Source organism: Symphalangus syndactylus, chromosome 17 (assembly GCF_028878055.3).
Source record: "Symphalangus syndactylus isolate Jambi chromosome 17, NHGRI_mSymSyn1-v2.1_pri, whole genome shotgun sequence".
NCBI lineage: Eukaryota > Metazoa > Chordata > Mammalia > Primates > Hylobatidae > Symphalangus > Symphalangus syndactylus.
The window spans coordinates 35,975,745-35,998,639 of NC_072439.2; the positions used below are offsets into that span (position 1 = coordinate 35,975,745).

At 45.3% G+C, this 22,895-nt stretch overlaps 1 protein-coding gene across 3 annotated transcripts in view; it reads right to left on the bottom strand.

Annotated features, from left to right (window-relative positions):
- Positions 1-4,253: 4,253 nt before the first annotated feature.
- SP1 (Sp1 transcription factor) overlaps positions 4,254-22,895 on the bottom strand; it is a 35,933-nt gene continuing 17,291 nt past the window's right edge. For all 3 annotated transcript variants that reach the window (XM_055249161.2, XM_055249166.2, XM_055249162.2), the window contains exons 4-6: positions 13,949-14,117; positions 11,423-11,622; positions 4,254-9,750 (exon numbers count right to left, since the gene is read on the bottom strand). In XM_055249161.2, the coding sequence (XP_055105136.1) occupies positions 9,437-9,750; positions 11,423-11,622; positions 13,949-14,117 (683 nt within the window). In that variant the 3' untranslated portion in view covers positions 4,254-9,436. The remainder of the gene's footprint in view (positions 9,751-11,422; positions 11,623-13,948; positions 14,118-22,895) is intronic.

Consider the following 22,895-nt stretch of genomic DNA (forward strand, 5'->3'; position numbering starts at 1 on the left):
ATCAGGCAGAAAGGCAGCCTCCTCACCCAAAGCTTCGGATAACTAATTCTTTCCAAGATAGAAACATTCCAGTCAGGTTTATGGGAACTAGACCTGCTCTGGGCTGTTAGGTTTTAGAGTTAAGATGGTGATAGAGGCTGGGTGCTGTGGTTCATGTCTGTAATCCCAGTACTTCGGGAGGCCAGAAGTCCCCCTGGGCAACATAGTGAGACCCCCATCTATATTACTGAAAAAAAAAAAAAATTTCCTTTTTTTTTTTGAGACAGAGTCTCACTCTGTCATTTCAGGCGGGTGTAAAATGGTGCAATCTCCGCTCACTGCAACCTCCGCCTCCTGGGTTCAAGCAATTCTCCTGCCTCAGCTTCCCAAGTAGCTAGGATTGCAGATGCCTGCCACCACGCCTGGCTAATTTTTTGTATTTTTAGTAGAGATGGGGTTTCACCATGTTGGCCAGGCTGGTTTCAAACTCCTGATCTCACGTGATCCACCGCCTAGGCCTTCTGAAGTGCTGGATTACAGGCGTGAGCCACTGTGCCGGGCCAAAAAAAATGTATTTCATTAGGTGCTGGGCCTACAAAGATAGAGATGTGATTACTGCCCTCTTGGAACTCAATAGTGTAGAAATGCAGGCGGATATTGACAAGCAACCAGAAAACTGTGTTTCCTACCAGGGGCATGAGCAAAAAACTATACAAATAGACCAAGTAAACTAATTCTGCCTAGGGCATAGAAGAAAGGTACCCAGAGAGTTTCACAGAGAAGGGGATATTTAAATAGTCCCAAAGGTAAACACAATGGTAAGAGGAGAACAGTTGTTCTAAGCAAAGGGAATGGCAAGAGTAAAGGCACAGAGATGTAAACACAAAGCCTTGTGTGTTAAAGGTGGAAGGAGTGAGGAGGAAGCAGTATGAGATATGAGACAGAAAATCACCTTAGAGAGATACCGACCAGATTGGACAGGTTTTCAATTCTGTATCAAGGAGCTTAGACTTTCCCTAAAAGCAAAGAATTTTAGGCAGGGGCCTGGTGGCAATTGGAAGATGGATGACTACTGGGGTTTGGAGAGATCAGTTGCAAGACCTAAGCAGTAAACAAAGTGAGTACTGAGACAGTGGAAATGAAAATAAAAGAGGAGGCCGGGCACGGTGGCTCACGCCTGTAATCCCAGCACTTTGGGAGGCCAAGGCGGGCAGATCACGAGGTCAAGAGATCGAAACCACCCTGGCCAACATGGTGAAACCTCGTCTCTACTAAAAATACAAAAATTAACTGGGCGTGGTGGTGCATGCCTGTAATCCCAGCCACTCAGGAGGCTGATGCAGGAGAATTGCTTGAACCTGGGAGGCAGAGGTTGCAGTGAGCCGAGATTATGCCACCACACTCCAGCCTGGCGACAGAGTGAGACTCCATCTCAAAAAACGAAAAAGGAAAAATTTGATATATATTGTATAGGTAATGTTGACAGGATTGGTAATGAAATGAATGTTAGTAGGTGAAAGGGAGAACTAAAAGATGATTCTGAGGTTTCAAGTATGAGTGATCAAGGAGCGGTGGGTGATATTGAGGGAGATGTGAAACATAAAGAATTATTTCTTATACTGTGTTGAATTTATCTGGAGGACATTCAGATGAAAATGTCTAGCAAGCAGACTTCCAGGTCAAGAGACAAGTTAGGGCTCAAGATTTGGGAGTCATCAACATGGACACAGTCTTGTATTAGAGTGGATAGGACTTGTTTAAGAGGGAAAAAGGTAGAGAAAAAAAAGGACACAAGACAGGGAACACAAATACTAAAGGGACACAGGAAGAAGTGGCTATGAAGGAGACTAAAAAATACAGAAATGTGCCGCACATGGTGGCTCACGCCTGTAATCCCAGCACTTTGGGAGGCCGAGGCAGGCAGATCACCTGAGGTCAGGAGTTCAAGACCAGCCTCGCCAACATGGTGAAACCGTCTCTACTAAAAATACAAAAATTAGCTGGGCGTGGCAGCTGGTGCCTGTAATTCCAGCTACTAAGGAGGCTGAGGCAGGAAAATTGCTTGAACCTGGGAGACAGAGGTTGCAGTGAGCCGAGATCACGCCACTACACTCCAGCCTGGGTGACAGAACAAGACTCCAGCTCAAAAAACAAAAAGAAACGTTGAAGGAGAACCAAGAGTGTATCAGTGTCACATTCTATGGGAAGAAAGCTCTAAGACATAGTAGTCAAAAGCAGCACATTGAAGCAGTGAGGTCTAAGAGGTTAATGATTGAAAGATCACCAGAGCTGGCAACCAGATGGCTGATGCTAACGGGAAAATTTCTGGTAAATGATGGATGCTGAACAAAGTAGCCTGGACCAGGCGTAGTGGCTCATGCCTATAATCCTAGCACTTTGGGAGGCTGAGGCAGGTGAATCGCTTGAGCTCACGAGTTCCAGACCAGCCTGGGCAACATGGCGAAACCCTGTCTCTACAAAAAATACAAAAATTAGCCGGGTGTGATGGCGCTTGCCTGTAGTCCCAACTACTTGCGAGGCTGAGGTGGGAGGATAGCTTGAGCTTAGGGGATGGCAGTTGCAGTGAGGCAAGATGAGAGTGATGTCACTGCACTCCAGCTTGCGTGATAGAGCCAGATCTTGTCTCAAAAAAAAAAACAAAACAAAACAAACAAAAAAAACCCAAGCCGGGCATGGTGGCTAACGCCTGTAATCCCTGCACTTTGGGAGGCCGAGGTGGGCGGATCAGCTGAGGTCGGTTCAAGATCAGCCTGGTCAACATTGTGAAACCCCATCTCTATTAAAAATACAAAAATTAGCCAGGCATGGTGGCGCATGCCTGTAATTCCAGCTACTTGGGAGGTGGAAACAAGAGAATTGCTTGAACCCAGGAGTGGAGGTTGCAGTGAGCTGAGATCGTGCCACTGCACTCCAGCCTGAGCGACAGAGCAAGACTCCATCCCAAAAAACAAAAACAAAAAAACAAAAGCAAACCCACAAAGTAGCCCGAGGATTGAATAAAGGAAGAGAAAAATGAGTGTAAACTACTTTCACTAACTTTGGAAATGGAAAAAACTAATCAGTAGCTTGAAGAGGAAGCTGAGGTTTTTCAAAATGGGGGAAGGGGGAATACTTGAACATGTTTTTTTTTTTTTTTTTGAGAGAGTCTCGCTTCGTTGCCCAGGCAACGTGTAATGGCGTGATCTCGGCTCACTGCAACCTCCACCTCCCGGTTCAAGCAATTCTCCTCCCTCAGCCTCCCAAGTAGCTGGGATTACAGGTACCTGCCCCCATGCCCGGCTGCGTTTTTGTATTTTTAGTAGAGACAGTGTTTCACCATGTTGGCCAGCCTGGTCTCAAACTCCTGACCTCAGGTGATCCACCCAGCTAAGCCTCCCAAAGTGCTGGGATTACAGGGGTGAGCCACCGCGCCCAGCCAGAACATGCTTATAGGCTGACAAAAGGTAACAATGGCTGTAGCTGGGAAAATCTGAGCAACAAAATAGTAGTGGATTATAATCCATGTATAAAATAAATACACATTAATACATACTAATATAAATTGACTAAATAAATGAGGGAGAAGAGACAAACCTTTTTTTTTTTTTTTTTGAGACGGAGTCTTGCTCTGTCACCCAGGCTAGAGTGCAGTGGGGCTATCTCGGCTCACTGCAAGCCCCGCCTCCCGAGTTCACGCCATTCTCCTGCCTCAGCCTCCTGAGTAGCTGGGACTACAGGTGCCCACCACCACACCCGGCTAATTTTTTGTATTTTTAGTAGAGACGATTTCACCATGTTAGCCAGGATGGTCTCAATCTCCTGACCTCGTGATCCACCCACCTCAGCCTCCCAAAGTGCTGGGATTACAAGCGTGAGCCACCGCTCCTGGCCCCAATGTCAGTTTCTTAATTTTGACACTGTACCGTGGTAATATGTTAACAATGAGGGAAACGGGGTAAGGATTATACGGAAACTCTGTTCTAGCTTTACAACTTTTCTGTAAATCTAAAATTATTCCAAAATAAAAAAGCATATGAGAAAAAAAATGCTAGTGTTGCCTGTTTGTCTTGGTCCTCCACATTTCCATGTAGTTGTTGCACATTGATCTGATCGTGAAACCATTTACCCGGGAGTTAAGTGTAGGGCAACTGCACTAATTAACATGTATGGAGCACAACACAGTGTAGCTGGAAACCTTCGTTAGGTTCAGATTATGATGTTATAAACATACACTCTCCCCATTCCCAACCCTCTTCAATACGCCAGAGACATAGTTTTTTATTAAAAAACTTTTTAATTGGTTTACAAAGGAGGCTACAGACTACATTGAAACTAATCTTTGTACAAAAGGCCAAAAAAAAAAAAAAAAAAGTCCCAAAACACCAAGAGACAAAAGGTAGGAGGAAAGACAAGAAAGGAAGATACAAAAGGAGCAGGAATAAACTTAGGGACAAGATTAGCATCATACATACCCAAGAGTGGGGGGTGAAGGGGAAGAGCAAGATGAGAGAGCATTTAAAAGCATTTACCCACACAGCCCTGGTGATAATTGGATTGGAATCAACAACAAACACAGCATGAGATTATTAAGGTTTTAAAAGGCAACAGTGGTGTGGACTGGTTATTGCCAGTGTTGAGAGAAATAAACTTGGGTTTTTAGGCACCAGAGATTGGAGCACCACCCCTCCCTTCCAGAGGATGACAGACTTAGGAAGAGGAAGCAGGCCCTGGGGCAGCTGCCACTGGTGTGTGTAGATGTCTCCTCAGGTCAATCTCAGTGTATCTTCCCCGAAGTCTTTGTGCCCTAGACTCTAGGTAAGGGCTATGGGATTTCACTGGGAGAAAGGGATGATCAAAAATATGAAGACCTGCCCTTGTCCACAATGTTCAAGAGCAGTTACCGGGAACTGGAGCACTGGGTAGACAGAGCCCATATCCCTGGGGAAAAGGCACAGTGTAATTCCTGAAGGCAAGATATGGGAAAGCAACATCCCAGGAGAGGTATCAACAAAATCCTCATTACTTGCAGCCCTAGTCTAATCCCATTTGTTAGGCTTTTCTTCTTTTTTTTTTTTTTTCCCTGATGCTTAACTAGGACTTAGGGCAGCTGAGGGGCAGATCATCATGCCTCTACTTTCTTAGCAGAGACAAAGAAGACTGGGGCTGTTTGATAATGAGGAAGGGGAAAATGGGACAAAATACTCCTCTTTCAAATGAACGCTGTGGAGAAAATCTTTCCCGGTTTGGGGAAGTCAGAGTAAAGACTTAGGGAAGTAATAAAGCCAGGGACCCCCCTTCTTTTCCTTTCCCTGCCTTAGATCTAAGGCAAGTGAGCTAAATTTGGAAGAGGGAGTAGGAATTTAAGCTTAAGGCTGCTTAATGTCTTCCTGGGGGCTGGTGTTTTGGGAAGGCAGACAAAGAGAAACAGGTCAACCTCAAAGCTGGTCTGCTCATCCTCTTAGAAGAGGTCTGGTATCTGTGGAGTAGAGCCAACAGAGGCACCACAGAGAGCAGTCTCCCAAACAGAAGTAATAACCGGCTATTTTATCAGCAGTTTTCAAAAGCAATGTTTTCCGGGGTTGGAGAAGTGCCATATCTTCCTCCCTTTCCCCAAAGCTACTGCTGCGACCTTTCATCCTTGTACATAAGTTACTGGCTCTCTTCTAAGGGAGATAAATTCTGAGATTTCACATTTTCCCTCTCAACCCCAAGAGGCTACCCAGCTTCAGTGAGGGGGAAGGAGAGCTATGCAAAGGGCCCCTCACTTGAGGCAGCTAGACTGTCCTTATTTCCTTGGTACCTGATCTCCAAAACTCTTGAACTGATCCCAAGGTCCAAAAGGCATCAGGGTACTTACAACTGAAAACTTCAAGCAAGTAGCACCAGGGCTCCCCCTAAGCATAACAGGGGCCTGATTAGCACCCCAGAAGAACCCCTCAAAAAGTATATAAATTTATTGCATCCTAGCAAAGATCTGCAGCTTCCAGTATTCACACAACGTGAAGATATTAACAATACAAAATATATTTTGAAAGTCAAACACCTGCAGTTCATAGTGCTTTTTTAGATTTGTTAAAAAAAATACAATGCTTAGTTTCCTATATAGGATATACAAAAGCAAAAAATATATATGTATATAGTAGAAATAAATCAGCCATAGTAATTTACAGCTTTTGTCTCCAACCCTCCCCTAATCATAATCTTTATCCCACACTTCAGTATATACTTTCTGGGATCAAAGGTTCAATTTATTCTGAACCAGGCTGAGAAATATCCATTAAATTGCATTCTGTGTAGCACCCACAGAGTGCCAGTTGGGAAGTCCCTGAAGGAAGATGGTGTGGGTTGTTACTGTTCTGAGTAAAAACTGCGACAGTCAAATGACATGTAAATGAATATAAATGGGCAACCTGAAAGGATGAGGGAATAAGTGTTTTACTATCTTACCACTCTTCTGGGCATCCCTTGCCCTGCAAGGTTTGGTCATCTAAAAAATTTAAAAAACTCATTCAAAAAAACGAAAAAAACTTATGAAAAAAATTTCAGAATCAATATGCATGTCAGTTACATTAATTTCTGTTAGCCAAAAGTTCAGGGAAACAGGGTTTTTCTGTAATGAGCTCCTGACTCAAGGAATGTAGGCTCCTAACTTCCTGTGGAAGAGACTGAGTGGCTCACTACTGCTGGGAGACAAAAGAAGCTGCGTCTGTTTTGAGGCCAAACAAGATACTGGATCTGGAGCTTCCTTGGTGAGAAGAGAACAGGGTAAGTGGAAATAATCAGATATAAATTCACTCATGGTAATGCTAATGAAGAGGGTTGAGGGTAAACCAGCAGCTTTTCATTTGAGAGAGAAATACCATCAAATTACCTTCTAAAAGCTTTTATCCTCAGCATCATTACACTAGTTTATATCTGGTAATTTCATAGTGGAGAAGATTCCATTCCTTGAAATGCACTAGCAAAATACTGTACATTCCACTGAGTTATCCTGCCCCTTTCCTCCAAAAGATGCCAAAGTACCTGATTACAGACATAAAATAACAGGTTCTGAGTTCTGCCTGTCAGTGAGAATAAAGGGTATGATAGTGGCTGTGCATGGATGACTTGTATCTCAGCGTTAATAGAATTTGATCTGGGGAAAGTTCCTTGCCATAGTTCCTGAGTTGAAAACAGAATTACATCTGTGGAGAAAGGACCACATGGAGTGAACTATTGTTTAGAGTATTGTTACTATATTTCAGGTTAAACAACACACTTACCCAAAACTTAATTTGGATGGATTTTATATAAAATATATAATAGAATCATACCATCATCTATTTGTAGCCAAAGTAAAAAGATTTATGAGAAGAATAAGGACTCTGCTATAGATCTGGGTGTTGGTTTCACTTTCAAACACAAAAATAGTTTCTTTTTAAAAAAGTACAGTAGAATATCCTCCATTCATAATTGTAATTAATTTAGCATAAGCAAAGAAATGACCTTAGGAACATACCCAGGTTTTAAGATAAGATTTCTAGGTAATGGGCCTGAAAGGCATTTTGATCTGAATTTATTCTCCAACAATTTCAAATATAATTTGTCATCTGTGTGTAGACATATACAGGCATGAACACACATTCACCCACACATACAAAAACACTTGCTTTCTATCAGATCAGGGTAATTTTTTTATTGCAGGTCTCTTTTAATATTGGCTAGCAGAAAACCTATCCCCAACCTAACAGATTACACACACACACACACACACACACAGAGCCATTTTTCCACACTTCCTCACAGTGAAAAGCTCTCTAACAAGATACCAGAAGGTCGAGAGAGACAATGCTTTTATGGCTGGGCCTTGAGGACAATTCTGGTTGCATTTAAATCTCAGTGCCAAAAGCACTAGGTTCCCTGCCGTTATAATTTTTCAATCAGTCTCTTCTGAAATCAGGTCACAGAGAAAACAGGATGATTTCTCCCAATCTCTCCTATAAACCACTGTGGTAAAACAAGATTTCTTTTTGTTCTGGGCTATCATTCCCATGATCATGTGCTTCCTTTTCCCTTAGGAACCACCCAAGAACATACAAGGAAAAGTTAAGGGAAAAGATCATAAGAACCACTGTCTTGCCACTAGCACATGCTCTGGAGGAGTTCTGCAGAATGGAAACCTGAAACAGATTCATTGGCTGATGCTCCTTATTGACAATGGAAAAGAACCTAGTGGGGATGTTCAAAAGAAGTATATTTCCTTTCAGAATATAAACTCAGAAGCCCACACATCAAAACTTAGAGCTACCTTGGAAGACAGCGGTACCAAAGTCCAAATACTCCTCTAACTCCTGAACCTGACTACGAGTCATTTCCTCTTCTGAGCACATGATTTTCCTAGTGAAAGCCCCCTACCTATTATTTGAAAAATTGACAGTTTATACAAACTGAGCCAAGATTATCTTCAAAGGGACTCTTGTACAATTCCACTGAAAGACTTCTAATTCTTGATGCTCAGAGCAGCTAATGAAGGGAGATGGCTTTGACTCTCCAGCGCCAAGAAGGTGCCTGCGTCAGTAGTATTTTGAACACTCCCTCCACAGCTACTTCAAGCATCAGCCTGGGCTTCAAGGATTTTTCCATTCTGCTGCTGGAACTAAGGTCCTGAAAAAATGGACAGAAGTGCCTCATCCAGGCAGTAACAAAAAGAAAACATGAAGTGATCAGATGAGAGAAGATGAGACGGCAACAGTTGAGTTAGGAAAGCAGTATAAGAAGCTGATCCCAAATAAAAAGACAAAATTAAGAAAGGAAAAATATTATGTATGGTATATATGAACTAAAAGCAGAGCATATGAACGCTTTATCTGGTGGGAAGCCAAGACAACATCTACAGAAAAGCTTGATGTGTCGCAACAAGGCTCAGCCATAGGGAAATAAGGCAATATAAAAAAAAAATGACCAAGGTATTTTGGTCACAGAATGGTCTTCTTCCTCCTCCCAGCCAACCCCTGTGAATGCATCTCTATATATCTTTATATATATATATATATATATATAATAATATAGAATCTGTTTTTTGTTAAAAAGTATTTCAATGATCATATATATTTATCAAGGCATGATGGCTTTAGGAAAGGGGGGGGAATCCATCATGGAAGAGCTGAGAAGAGAAATGCAGGAAGGGTAGGCTGGGGTAAGAAGTGTAAAGAAGAAACTGGGGTCAAACAAATGCTCATCAAAGGGTGGCACCAACAGAATTTTCACTAATGTTTCCCACCTTCAAAGAGGCACTGATGATACAGATGGGTGCCGGGACCCCATCTCTTCTCTTGTACCCCTCTCCTGATTCTTCTCAACACCATGCATTTTAATGCTTCATGGCTCTCTCTTCCCACATGTCTCTTGGACCCATGCTACCTTGCATCCCGGGGTTGATGGGTATGGCCCATATGTCTCTGGCCCCGGGTGCCTGATCTCAGAAGCCATTGCCACTGATATTAATGGACTGCAGATCCGCCACCTGCATGACGTTGATGCCACTGTTGGCAAGACGGGCAATGCCCTCTGGACAGATGGCCTCCATGGCTACCATATTGGTGGTAATAAGGGCTGAAGGAGTGGCAGTGCCGCTGCCTTCTGAACCTGCCCCACTGTCCAGGGGCAAAGTGCCCACACTCAGAGCTACACCTGGGCCTCCCTTCTTATTCTGGTGGGTCTTGATATGTTTTGACAGGTGGTCACTCCTCATGAAGCGCTTAGGACACTCAGGGCAGGCAAATTTCTTCTCACCTAGGTAAAGGAAGAAAAGATAAGAAGCTGACATGTTAGGAAGTGAGGTTACCTTACCCAATTCAGTGCTTACTCTCCTAAGGTGAGTAAGGCCAGTATGAGAAAGTGATTAAAAACAAGAAAAGTCTTCAAGTGGCCGGGCGTGGTGGCTCACGCTTGTAATCCCAGCACTTTGGGAGGCCGAGGTGGGCGGATCACGAGGTCAGGAGATCGAGATCACGGTGAAACCCTGTCTTTACTAAAAACACAAAAAATTAGCCGGGCGTGGTGGCGGGCGCCTGTAGTCCCAGCTACTCGGAGAGGCTGAGGCAGGAGAATGGCATGAACCTGGGAGGCGGAGCTTGCAGTAAGCTGAAATCGTGCCACTGCACTCCAGTCTAGGCAACAGAGACTGTCTCAAAAAAAAAAAAAAAAAAATCTTCAAGTATATTTTCCTTTTGGCAGGGGCGTGGGGAAGAAAAGTAGATAAAGGTTTGGGAGTACTCAGTAAGGAAGGTAGAACTTAGCAGTTTTTTTTTTTTTGAGACGGAGTCTCGCTCTGTCGCCCAGGCTGGAGTGCAGTGGCGCGATCTCGGCTCACTGCAGGCTCCGCCCCCCAGGGTTCACGCCATTCTCCTGCCTCAGCCTCCCGCGTAGCTGGGACTACAGGCGCCCGCCACCTCGCCCGGCTAATTTTTTGTATTTTTAGTAGAGACGGGGTTTCACCGTGTTAGCCAGGATGGTCTCGATCTCCTGACCTCGTGATCCGCCCGCCTCGGCCTCCCAAAGTGCTGGGATTACAGGCGTGAGCCACCGTGCCCGGCCAGAACTTAGCAGTTTTAAAAGTAAGGCAGGGCAGAGACTAAGAGTAATGGTTTCAACGCTTCTCCTTCAAAAAAATCCTACTCGAAATCTAGCTCCTTCTTTTTTTTTTTTTCTGAGACAGAGTCTTGCTCTGTCGCCTAGGCTGGAGTGCAGTGGCGCAATCTCAGCTCACTGCAACCTCCGCCTCCTGGGTTCAAGCAATTCTCCTGCCTCAGCCTCCTGAGTAGCTGGGATTATTGGTGTGCACCAGCACGCTTGACTGTTTTGTAATTTTAGTAGAGACAGGGTTTCCCCATGTTGGCCAGGCTGATCTCAAACTCCTGACCTCAAGAAATCCACCCACCTCGGCCTCCCAAAGGGCTAGGATTACAGGAGTGAGCCACCGCACCCAGCTCCTTCCTTCTTTTTGGTTTTTTTTTTTTTGAGATGGTGTCTTGCTGTGTCACCCAGGCTGGTGTGCAGTGGTACGATCTTGGCTCATTGCAAGCTCCGCCTCCAGGGTTCATGCCATTCTCCTGCCTCCACCTCCGAGTAGCTGGAACTACAGGCGCCTGCCACCATGCCCGGCTAATTTTTTTGTATATTTAGCAGAGACGGGGTTTCAACGTGTTAGCCAGGATGGTCTCTATCTCCTGACCTCGTGATCTGCCCACCTCGGCCTCCCAAAGTGCTGGGATTACAGGCGTGAGCCACTGCACCCAGCCCCTCCTTCCTTTTTAAAAGTTTTCCAGATTAACTCCAATTCCATTTGTGACCCATATATTCAGTTTCAAATTAAGTTGCTCAGAAATTTTAGTTATTTTGTAGGTATATTTTGTGTTTTTCATTCTACTATTCCTATTTTTCTCTCCCATAGGCTCTTGCTCACCTGTGTGTGTACGTTTGTGCCTCTGTAGCTCATCCGAACGTGTGAAGCGTTTCCCACAGTATGACCAGGTACACATAAATGGCCTCTCGCCTGTATGCCAGCGCAAGTGTGCCCGCAGGTGTGAGGTCTTGCCATACACTTTCCCACAGCCTTGAATGTGGCAAATATGCTGTTTCTTTTTGCCAGGATCCCCCGAACTCCTGAAAGTGAGGACACAACTATTCATCATTCATTCTAGAGAAACTAAAGAACCACAAAGTATCAATAGCAATCACCCAATCTACACCAAACTAACCGAAACTTTTATTTTTTGAAAAAGCCTTCTTTTTTGTTTGTTTTCTTTTTTTGAGACAGAGTCTCACTCTGTCATCCAGGCTGGAGTATAGTAGCATGATCACGGCTCACTGCAACCTCCGCCTCCTAGGTTCAAAGCGATTCTCCTGCTTCAGCCTCCCAAATAGCTGGGATTACAGGTGCACGCCACCATGCCCAGCTAATTTTTGTATTTTTAGTGCAGATGAGGTTTCGCCACGTTGGCGAGGCTGGTCTCGAACCCCTGACCTCAGGTGATGGATCCGCCCACCTCCACCTCCCAAAGTACTGGGATTACAGGTGTGAGCCACCACACTGGACCAAGGCTTCTTTTTTAAAAAGCTTTCTAGGGGCCGGGAGCGGTGGCTCACACCTGTAATCCCAACACTTTCGGAGGCTGAGGCAGGTGGATCGATCACCTGAGGTCAGGGGTTTGAGACCAGCCTGGCCAACATGGCGAAACCTCATCTGTACTAAAAATACAAAAATTGTTTAATACCAGTCTTACCAACATGGTCCCCATCTCTACTAAAAAAACAAAATTAGCCAGGCGTGGTGGCACATGCCTGTAATCCCAGCTACTTGGGAGGCTAAAGCAGAGGAACTGCTTGAACTTGGGAGGCAGAGGTTGCAGTGAGCCAAGATCGTGCCATTGCACTCCAGCCTGGGCAACAAGAGCGAAGCTCATTTTTTTTTTTTTTTTTTTTTTGAGACAGAGTCTCACTCTGTCGCCCAGGCTAGAGTGCAATGGCACCATCTCGGTTCACTGCAACCTCCACCTCCCAAGTTCGAGCAATTCTCCCACCTCAACCTCCCAAATAGCTGGGATTACAGGCACCTGACACCACGCCCAGTTAATTTTTGTACTTTTAGTAGAGATGGGGTTTCACCATGTTGGCCAGGCTGGTCTTGTACTGCTGACCTCAGGTGATCCACCCACCTCAGCCTCCCAAAGTGCTGGGATTACAGGCATGAGCCACCGCACCCGGATGAAGCTCTGTCTTAAAAAAAAAAAAAAAAGTCTGGGCATTGCCGTGGCTCACGCCTGTAATCTCAGCACTTTGGGAGGCCGAGGCAGGCGGATCACGAGGTCAGGAGATCGAGACCATCCTGGCTAACACGGTGAAACCCCGTCTCTACTAAAAATACAAAAAACTAGCTGGGCAAGGTGGCAGCCACCTGTAGTCCCAGCTACTCGGGAGGCTGAGGCAGGACAATGGCGTGAACCCAGGGGGCGGAGCCTGCAGTGAGCCAATATCGTGCCACTGCACTCCAGCCTGGGCAACAGAGCGAGACTCCATCTCAAAACAAACAAATAAATAAATAAATATTTTTGGCAAGGCGCGGTGGCTCACGTCTGTAATCCCAGCACTTTGGGAGGCTGAGGTGGGCAGATCACACAGTCAGGAGATGAAGCCCATCCTGGCTAACAAGGTGAAACCCTGTCTCTACTAAAAATAGAAAAACTTAGCCAGGCGTGGTGGCACACGCCTGTAGTCCCAGCTACTCAGGAGACTGAGGCAGGAAAACTGCTTGAACACAGGAGGCGGAGGTTGCAGTGAGCCAAGAATGTGCCACTGCACTCCAGCCTGGGTGACACAGCAAGACTTTGTCTCAGGAAAAAAAAAAAATTTTTTTTTTCATTTTCTCTTTTTATTGCCAGTAAAATATTCCCACATAATTTTTAAATTTTTTGTAGAGACCAGCTCTCGCTTTCTTGCTGAGGCTGGTCTCAAACTCCTGGGCTCAAGTGATCCTCCTATCTTGGCCTCCCAAAGTGCTGGGATTATATGCATCCAGCTCTGAGTCTTAAATCCTAAAAAAAAATTAACCTTCGCCGGACATGGTGGCTCACGCTGGTAATCCCAGCACTTTAGCAGGCCGAGGCGGGCAGATCATGAGGTCAGGAGATTGAGACCATCCTGGCTAACACAGTGAAACCCCGTCTCTACTAAAAATACAAAAAAATACCGAGTGTGGTAACAGGTGCCTGTAGTCCCAGCTACTCGGGAGGCTGAGGCAGGAGAATGGCGTGAACCCAGGAGGTGGAGCTTGCAGTGAGCCGAGATCGCGCCACTGCACTCCAGCCTAGGCGACAGAGTCAGACTCAGTCTCAAAAAAAAAAAAAAAAAAAAAAAATTAACCTTCTTCCTCCAACCTCCAAATCTATTAATTTTTCTTTATATTTGTAAGAAACTGGCTGCGTCAACTCACCTTCCTTCACTGTCTTTACAGTAGGGGCAGGTGCATGCTTCCCGCCGGGTCCTCCGACCGGCTTGGGGTTGGGCATCTGGGCTGTTTTCTCCTTCTTCTCCACCTGCTGTGTCATCATGTATTCCATCACCACCAGCCCCGTGGAGACCAAGCTGAGCTCCATGATCACCTGAAATTAAGAGAGAAAAGGGTCAACATGTGACATGGGCAGGTTATCACTGGCATCTCAGTGATACCCTACAGTCACGGCATCATTTCTTTTGAACTGACATCCTACATTCACAGTATCACAAGTTTTGAAGCCTTTTTATGTTTATTAGCCATTCCATTCACTGACACCTGAAGACTCACTGAAATCTCAAGAATCATCATTGAAAATACCAAGAGTGGCTGGGCACAGTGGTTCATGCCTGTAATTCCATCACTTTGGGAGGCCGAGGTGGGTGCATCACCTGAGGTCAGGAGTTCAAGACCAGCCTGACCAATACGGAGAAATCCCGTCTCTACTAAAAATACAAAATTAGCTGGGCATGGTATGCATGCCTGTAATCTCAGCTCCTCAGGAGGCTGAGCCAGGAGAATCGCTTGAACCCGGGAGGCGGAGGTTGCAGTTAGCTGAGACTGTGCCATTGTACTCCAGCCTGGGCGACAGAGCAAGACTCTGTCTCAAAAAAAAAGAAAAAGAAAATACCAAGAGCCAATAAATATGTAAAAATCTGATCAAATCTCTGTCATAGTTTTTTTAAATTTTATTATTATTATACTTTAAGTTTTAGGGTACATGTGCACAACGTCCAGGTTTGTTACATATGTATACATGTGCCATGTTGGTGTGCTGCACCCATTAACTCGTCATTTAGCATTAGGTATATCTCCTAATGCTATCCCTCACCCCTCTCCCCATCAGTCATAGTTTTTAAAATGCAACTCCACTTATAATGCATTTGTAATTTTTCACCTATCAGATTACCAAAAGTTGAAACCCTAATAACATACAGCATTGGCAAGGGTACAGGGAAACAGACCCTCCCTCTCTCTCTTCCTTCCCTCCCTCCCTCCCTCCTTCCCTCCTTCCTTCTCTCTCTGTTCTTTCCTTTTTTTGAGAGAGAGTCTCGCTGGCTCTGGAGTGCAGTGGCATAATCTGGGCTCGCTGCAACCTCCATCTCCTGGGTTCAAGTGATTCTCCTGCCTCAGCCTCCCAAGTAGCTGGGACTACAGGCATGTGCCACCATGACTGACTAACTTTTTTGTATTTTTAGGAGAGACGGGGTTTCGCCATGTTGGTCAGGCTGTCTTGAACTCCTGACCTTAGGTGATCCACCCGCCTCGGCCTTCCAAAGTGCTGGGATTACAGGCATGAGCCACCATGCCCAGCCGGAAACAGATATTTTCATACACAAATAGTGATAAATTAGTACAACTTTTTGAAGGCCAGTTTGAAAATATTTAAATGTACATCTACTTTGAACCAGCAATGTCCATATATTTACATGTGGTTCTGCCTGTAACCTCAGCACTTTGGGAGGCTGAGGCGAGAGAACTGCTTGAGATTAGGAGTTCAAGACCAGCCTGGGCAACGTAGAGACACTGTCTATAAAATAAATAATAGGCTGGGCACGGTAGCTCACGCCTGTAATCCCAGCACTTTGGGAGGCCAAGGTGTTTGGATTACTTGAGGTCAGGAGTTCAATACCAGCCTGGCCAACATGGTAAAACCCCCATCTCTACTAAAAATACAAAAACAAAACAAAAAAAAAATCAGCTGGGTATGGTGGAGGACACCTGAAATCCTAGCTACTCGGGAGGCTGAGACAGGAATTGCTTGAACCCAGGAGGCAGAGGTTGCAGTGAGCCGAGACTGTGCCACTGCACTCCAGCCTGGCCGATAGAGCGAGACTTCGTCGCCAAATAATAATAATAATTAGTTGGGCATGGTGGCATGCGCCTATGGTCCCAGCTACTCAGCAGGCTAAGGTGGGAGGAGGATTGCTTGAGCCAAGGTGTTTAAGGCTGCAGTGAGCTATGATCACATCACTGCATGCCAGTCTGGTCAAGAGAACAAGATTCCAACTCAAAAAAATATATAAATAAACAGTGTATGCTAAAATGCCTTAGACTCTCATCATGACTCAGTTGGTCACATTTGACATTTTCAAACACAGCTCTAGGCCACTGGTAAAAAGTGACAGATAATATTCTTTTTTTTTTTTTTGAGACTGAGTTACGCTCTTGTTGCCCAGGCTGGAGTGCAATGGCACGATCTTGGCTCACTGCAACCTTCGCCTCCCGGGTTCAAGCGATTCTTTTGTCTCAGCCTCCTGAGTAGCTGGGATTACAGGCACCCACCACCACACCTGGCTACTTTTTGTATTTCGTTTTTTTTAGTAGAGATGGGGTTTCACCATCTTCAACAGGCTGGTCTCGAACTCCTGACCTCATGATCCGCCCGCCTCGGCCTCCCAAAGTGCTGATTACAGGCGTGAGTCACCGCACCCAGCTAACAATATTCTTCGCAAAAGTAGTATCTTATAAAGTGACAGATAATATTCTTCTCAAGACTTCTTTCCTTTTTTTTTTTTTGAGACGGAGTCTCGCTCTGTCGCCCAGGCTGGAGTGCAGTGGCACGATCTCGGCTCACTGCAAGCTCCGCCTCCAGGGTTCACGCCATTCTCCTGCCTCAGCCTCCCGAGTAGCTGGGACTACAGGCGCCCACCACCACGCCTGGCTAATTTTTTGTATTTTTAGTAGAGACGGGATTTCACTGTGTTAGCCAGGTTGGTCTCGATCTCCTGACCTCATGATCCGCCTGCCTCGGCCTCCCAAAGTGCTGGGATTACAAGTATAAGCCACCACGCCCGGCCTTTCATTTTTTTAAGGAGACCAGGTCTCATCATGTTGTCCAGGCTGATCTCGAGCTCCTGGGCTCAAGTGATCCTCCCGCCTCAGCCCCCCAAAATGTTCTGTTGTGATTACAGACGTTAGATACTGCTGCCTAGCCTTTCCCAAATTTTCAAAGCATTTACTATAAATAAGTATTAGTCTATCACGGCACCTTGTAAATAAGTTAGCAACTCTATCCATATATTTAAGATGTCTGGGCAGGCACGGTGGCTCATCCCTATAATCCCAGCACCTTGGGAGGCCAAGGCAGGAGGATTGCTTGAGCCCAGGAGTTTGAGATCGGTCTGGGCAACACAGTAAGACCTCATCTCTACAAAAAAATTAGCTGGGCATGGTGGCGTGTGCCTGGAGTCCCAACTACTTGGGAGGATGAAGCAGGGTAATCACTTGAGCCTGGGAGATGGAGGCAGCAGTGAGCCCTGATTGTACAACTGCATTCCAGCCTGGGTGACAGAGTAAGAGCCCATCTCAAAAAAACAAAAAATTGGCCAGGCGCGGTGGCTCACGCCTGTAATCCCAGCACTTTGGGAGGCTGAGGCGGGCGGATCACAAGGTCAGGAGATGGAGACGATCCTGGCTAATACGGTGAAACCCCGTCTCTACTAAAAAAAAAAAAAAAAAAAAAAAAAAAAAAAAAAAAATTAGCCGGGCGTGGTGGCAGGCGCCTGTAGTCCCAGCTACTCGGGAGGCTGAGGCAGGAGAATGGCGTGAACCTGGGAGGCGGAGCTTGCAGTGAGCCGAGATCGCGCCACTGCACTCCAGCCTGGGCGACAGAGTGAGACTCCGTCTCAAAAACAAAACAACAAAAAACAAAAAAGATTTCTGTAAATGCAAGGTGTTAACTTGGACTGCTTTGTTTCATCTACTTTATAAGGAAAGAAAGTAACTAAATGAGGTAGGACAGACTTAACATCTAGAAATCCAGGTTCTTGATTTTACTTCTGTACCTAATCTCTATTCCTTTCAGCTCTTCAACATAATTTTGAGTTACTGTGCCTAATAAACCTTTCCTTGTGCTTTCCTTCTCATTCTTGTTTTTTTTTTCTTTCTTGAGACGGAGTGGGAGTGCAGTAGAATCTTGGTCCACTGCCACCTCCGCCTCCCTGGTTCAAGCGGTTCTCCTACCTCAGCCTCCCGAGTAGCTGTGATTGCAGGTAGAGGCTCCTGCCACCATGCCTGGCTAATTTCTGTATTTTTTTTTTTTTTTGAGATGGAGCCTCACTCTGTCGCCCAGGCTGGAGTGCAGTGGCGCGACCTCGACTCACTGCAACCTCTGCCTCCCAGGTTCCAACGATTCTCCTGCCTCAGCCTTCTAAGTAACTGGGACTACATGCTACAGGCATGCGCCACCACGCTCGGTTAATTTTTTACTTTTTTAGTAGAGACGGGGTTTCACCATATTGGCCAGGCTGGTCTCCAACTCCTGATCTCATGATCCGCCTGCCTTGACCTCCTAAAGTGATGGGATTACAGGCGTGAGCCACTGCACCCACTTGCATTTTTAGTAGAGACAGGGTTTCACCAGTTTGGCCAGGCTGGTCTCAAACTCCTGACCTTAGGTGATCCACCCCACCTTGGCCTCCCAAAGTGCTGGGATTACCAGCGTGAGCCACCTTGCCCGGACTCCTTCTCATTCAATCACTTTTATGGTGCAGTCTAGGCCAGGCGCAATGGCTTATGCCTATAATCCCAGTACTTTGGGAGGCCGAGGCGGGTGGATCATGAGGTCAGGAGTTCGAGACCAGCCTGGCCAAGATGGTGAAACCCCGTGTCTACTAAAAATACAAAAATTAGCCGGGCATGGTGGCGCATGCCTATAGTCCCAGCTACTTGGGAGGCTGAGGCAGGAGAATTGCTTGAACTCGGGAGGCGGAGGTTGCAGTGAGCCGAGATCTGCCATTGCACTCCAGCCTGGGCGACAAGAGCGAAACTCTGTCTTTAAAAAAAAAAAAAAAAAAAAAAAAAAAGGGTGCAGCCTATGGCACTAAAATAAATTTTTTTTTTTTTTTTTTTTTGAGACGGAGTCTTCCTCTGTGGCCCAGGCTGGAGTGCAGTGGTGCAATCTCAGCTCACTGCAAGCTCCGCCTCCCAGGTTCATGCCATTCTCCTGCCTCAGCCTCTCCGAGTAGCTGGGACTACAGGTGCCCGCCACCACGCCCGGCTAATTTTTTTTGTATTTTTAGTAGAGACGGGGTTTCACCGTGGTCTTGATCTCCTGACCTCGTGATCCGCCCGCCTCGGCCTCCCAAAGTGCTGGGATTACAAGCGTGAGCCACCGCGCCTGGCACGAAAATAAATTTAATCAGAATGTCTGAGATTTTCATGATATTGGTAGAGCTAAAACTAGGAAAATGTACTAGAGTACAGGGTTAAGAACATGTTTTGGGCCGGGCGCGGTGGCTCACGCTTGTAATCCCAGCACTTTGGGAGGCCGAGGCGGGCGGATCATGAGGTCAGGAGATCGAGACCACGGTGAAACCCCGTCTCTACTAAAAATACAAAAAAAAATTAGCCGGGCGTGGTGGCGGGCGCCTGTAGTCCCAGCTACTCGGAGAGGCTGAGGCAGGAGAATGGCATGAACCCGGGAGGCGGAGCTTGCAGTGAGCCGAGATTGCGCCACTGCACTCCAGCCTGGGCGACAGAGCGAGGCTCCGTCTCAAAAAAAAAAAAGAACATGTTTTGGAGTAAGAGAAACTTAGATAAGAGTCCTTTCACAACCATTTGATTAAGTTTCTGACACGGAGCAAAAACTTTTCTGGTTGTCAGTTTCTGCATCAGTAAAACTGCGACCAATTACCAACTTCATAAAATTACTGTGAAAAACAAATGAAGAGGCTCACACCTATAATCCCAACACTTTACAAGGCCGAGCTGGATAGATCGCCTGAGGCCAGGAGTTCCAGGCCAGCCTGGCCAACATAATGAAACTCCGTCTTTACTAAAAATACAAATATTAGCTGCGTGTGGTGGTGGGCACCTGTAATCCTAGCTACTTGGAAGGCTGAGGCAGGAGAATTGCTTGAACCTGGGAGACGGAGGCTGCAGGGAGCCAAGATCACACATTGTAGCTAACAGTATTAGGAAAATATCTTAAGGACTGACAAAACCATAGTAAGTAATCATGAAATAAGATATACACCAATATTTTGTTTAATCAACACTGAGCATGGCCCCAAATCATATTTCCTTAAAATAAGTAATGATTATGATGAACATATAAAAATTTTCTTGACTGTGCAGTTTACATCTCAATATGTCTTGCCAGTATCATTATTTGTTGTGTGCATGAAATAGATAAGAGCATTCAATGCCTTTTTTTTTTTTTTTTTTTTGAGACGGAGTCTTGTTCTTGTCGCCCAGGCTGGAGTGCAATGGCGTGATCTTGGCTCAATGCAACCTCCACCTCCTGGGTTCTAGTGATTCTCCTGCCTCGGCCTCCTGAATAGCTGGGATTACATGCCCGGCTAATTTTTGTACTTTTAGCAGGGACAGGGTTTCGCCATGTTAGGCTGGTCTCAAACTCTCGACCTCAGGTGATCCACCTGCCTCAGCCTCCCAAGGTGCTGGGATTACAGGCGCGTGCCACCGTGCCAGGCCAGAAAAACTTAATATTTCTAGGAAATAAGTAAAACAGTAAGACTGCCAAGGATAGTAAAAAAATGGGGCAACCAATATGTTTAAGATCAAGATATAAACTCACCCAGGCGAGGTGGCTCATGCCTGTAATCCCAGCACTTTGGTCTTTAGGAGCCTGACACAGCTGGATCACCTGAAGTCAGGAGTTCGAGACCAGCCTGGCCAACATGGTGAAACCCCATCTCTACTAAAAATACAAAAGTTAGCCAAGCATGGTAGCGGGCACCTGTAGTACCAGCTACTCAGGAGGCTGAGGCAGTAGAATGGCGTGAACCTGGGAGGCGGAGCTTGCAGTGAGGTGAGATTGTGCCACTTCACTCCAGCCTGAGCGACAGAGCGAGACTCTGTCTTAAAAAAAAAAAAAAAAAAAATTAGCCCAGTGTGGTGGTGCACACCTGTAATCCCAGCTACTCCGGAGGCTGAGACAGGAGAATCACTCGAACCTGGTAGGTGGAGGTTGCAGTGAGCCTAGAGTGTACCACTCCAGCCTGGGCGACAGAGCAAGGCTCTGTCTCAAAAAAACTCAAAAAACAAAACAAACAAAACAAAGATACAGACTCGAACTCATCACAACTGAATCTAACCCAGTAACTCCACTCCTACGTATATAACCAAGAGAAATTAAAACATATGTTCACACAAAAATGTATAAACAAATATTCATAGCAGCATTATGCATGATAGCTAAAACACAGAAACAACCCAAACGCCCATCAACTGGTGAATGAATAAACAAAATGTGGTATATATACACAATGAAATATTATTTGGCAATAAAAAAGAGTACTAACACATGCTACAACATGGATGAACCTTGGAAACATTATGCTAATTGAAAGAAGGCAGTCATAAAAGACCACATGCTGTATGATTCTATTTACGTGAAATATCTAGAATAGTCAATTCTACAGAGGTGAAAAGTACATACATTGCTTGGGGCTGGGAGTGAACACGAGAATGGGGCATGGCTGCCAATGGGCAAGAGGTGTTTCTTTGTTGGATGATGAAAATGTTCTTGGGTTGTAGTGATGGTTGCACAATCCTGTGAATATACTAAAAATGATTGAGCTGGGACCAGTGGCTCACGCCGGTAATCCCATAACTTTGGGAGGCCCAGGCAGGCGGATCACGAGGTCAGGAGACTGAGACCATCCTGGCCAACATGATGAAATCCCGTCTTTACTAAAAATACAAAAATTGCCGGGCACGGTGGCTCACGCCTGTAATCTCAGCACTTTGGGAGGCCGAGGCGGGCGGATCACCTGAGGTTGAGAGTTCGAAACCACCCTGACCAACATGGAGAAACCCCGTCTCTACTAAAAATACAAAATTAGCTGGGTGTGGTGGCCTGTAATCCCAGCTGCTTGGGAGGCTGAGGCAGGAGAATCGCTTGAATCCAGGAGGCGGAGGTTGTGGTGAGCCAGAGATCGCGCCATTGCACTCCAGCCTGGGCAACAAGAGTGAAACTCCATCTCAAAAAAAAAACCAAAAAAACAAAAATTAGCCGGGCGTGGTGGAGCACGCCTGTAGTCCCAGCTACTCAGGAGGCTAAGGCTCAAAAAAACAAAAAACAAAAAATTTTAATCAAATATTTGATAAGGATGTTCATCACAGTATTGCTTATAACAGTGAAATTTTGGAAACAAATGTACATCAATAAGGTTAAGTAAATTCTAGTAATTCTACTACAAATACCCTATGGAATTACCATAAAATCATTTTAAATGATGCAGACTTACATTTACTTACACAAAAAAGATGTTCATGACACAGTGGTCAGTGAAAATAGGTTACAAAGCACTGTGGATAGTATGATCACACTTAAGTGCATATTGACAAAACTACACATAGATTTCTTTATAAATTGTACAGAAATGTACAAAAAGATGGCTGGAAGGATGTTCACCAAATTGTCAACAGTAAATCCATTTGCACAAATTTCAGTAAATTTTACTTTCTCTATTAATTTTGCATTGTTTGACTGTTTTCAATCAATATTATTTATATAAACTGTTATTTATTTTTCCCATCCTCAAAAGAAGTTTGCAAATTTAAGTTCTACAGATCTTTATCAAGTAAATGCTTTTAATTTTCTCATTACCCACACTGAAACTGTAATTTGCATCAGCAGTCCTTTGTGCACAACCACAGTTCTCCTTCACATCGTATTTATTATTTACCCAAATGTTTACGGTAGCAAGCAAATTTTGTATTATTAAAACATAAAAATCAAAAGACCGGGTTTGGTGGCTCATGTCTAATCCCAGCACTTTGGGAGGCCAAGGAGGGTGAATCACTTGAGGTCACAAGTTTGAGATCAGCCTGGCCAACATGGTGAAACCCTGTCTCTACTAAAAATACAAAAATTAGCTAGGCGTGGTGGTGCATGCCTGTAATCCCAGCTACTCGG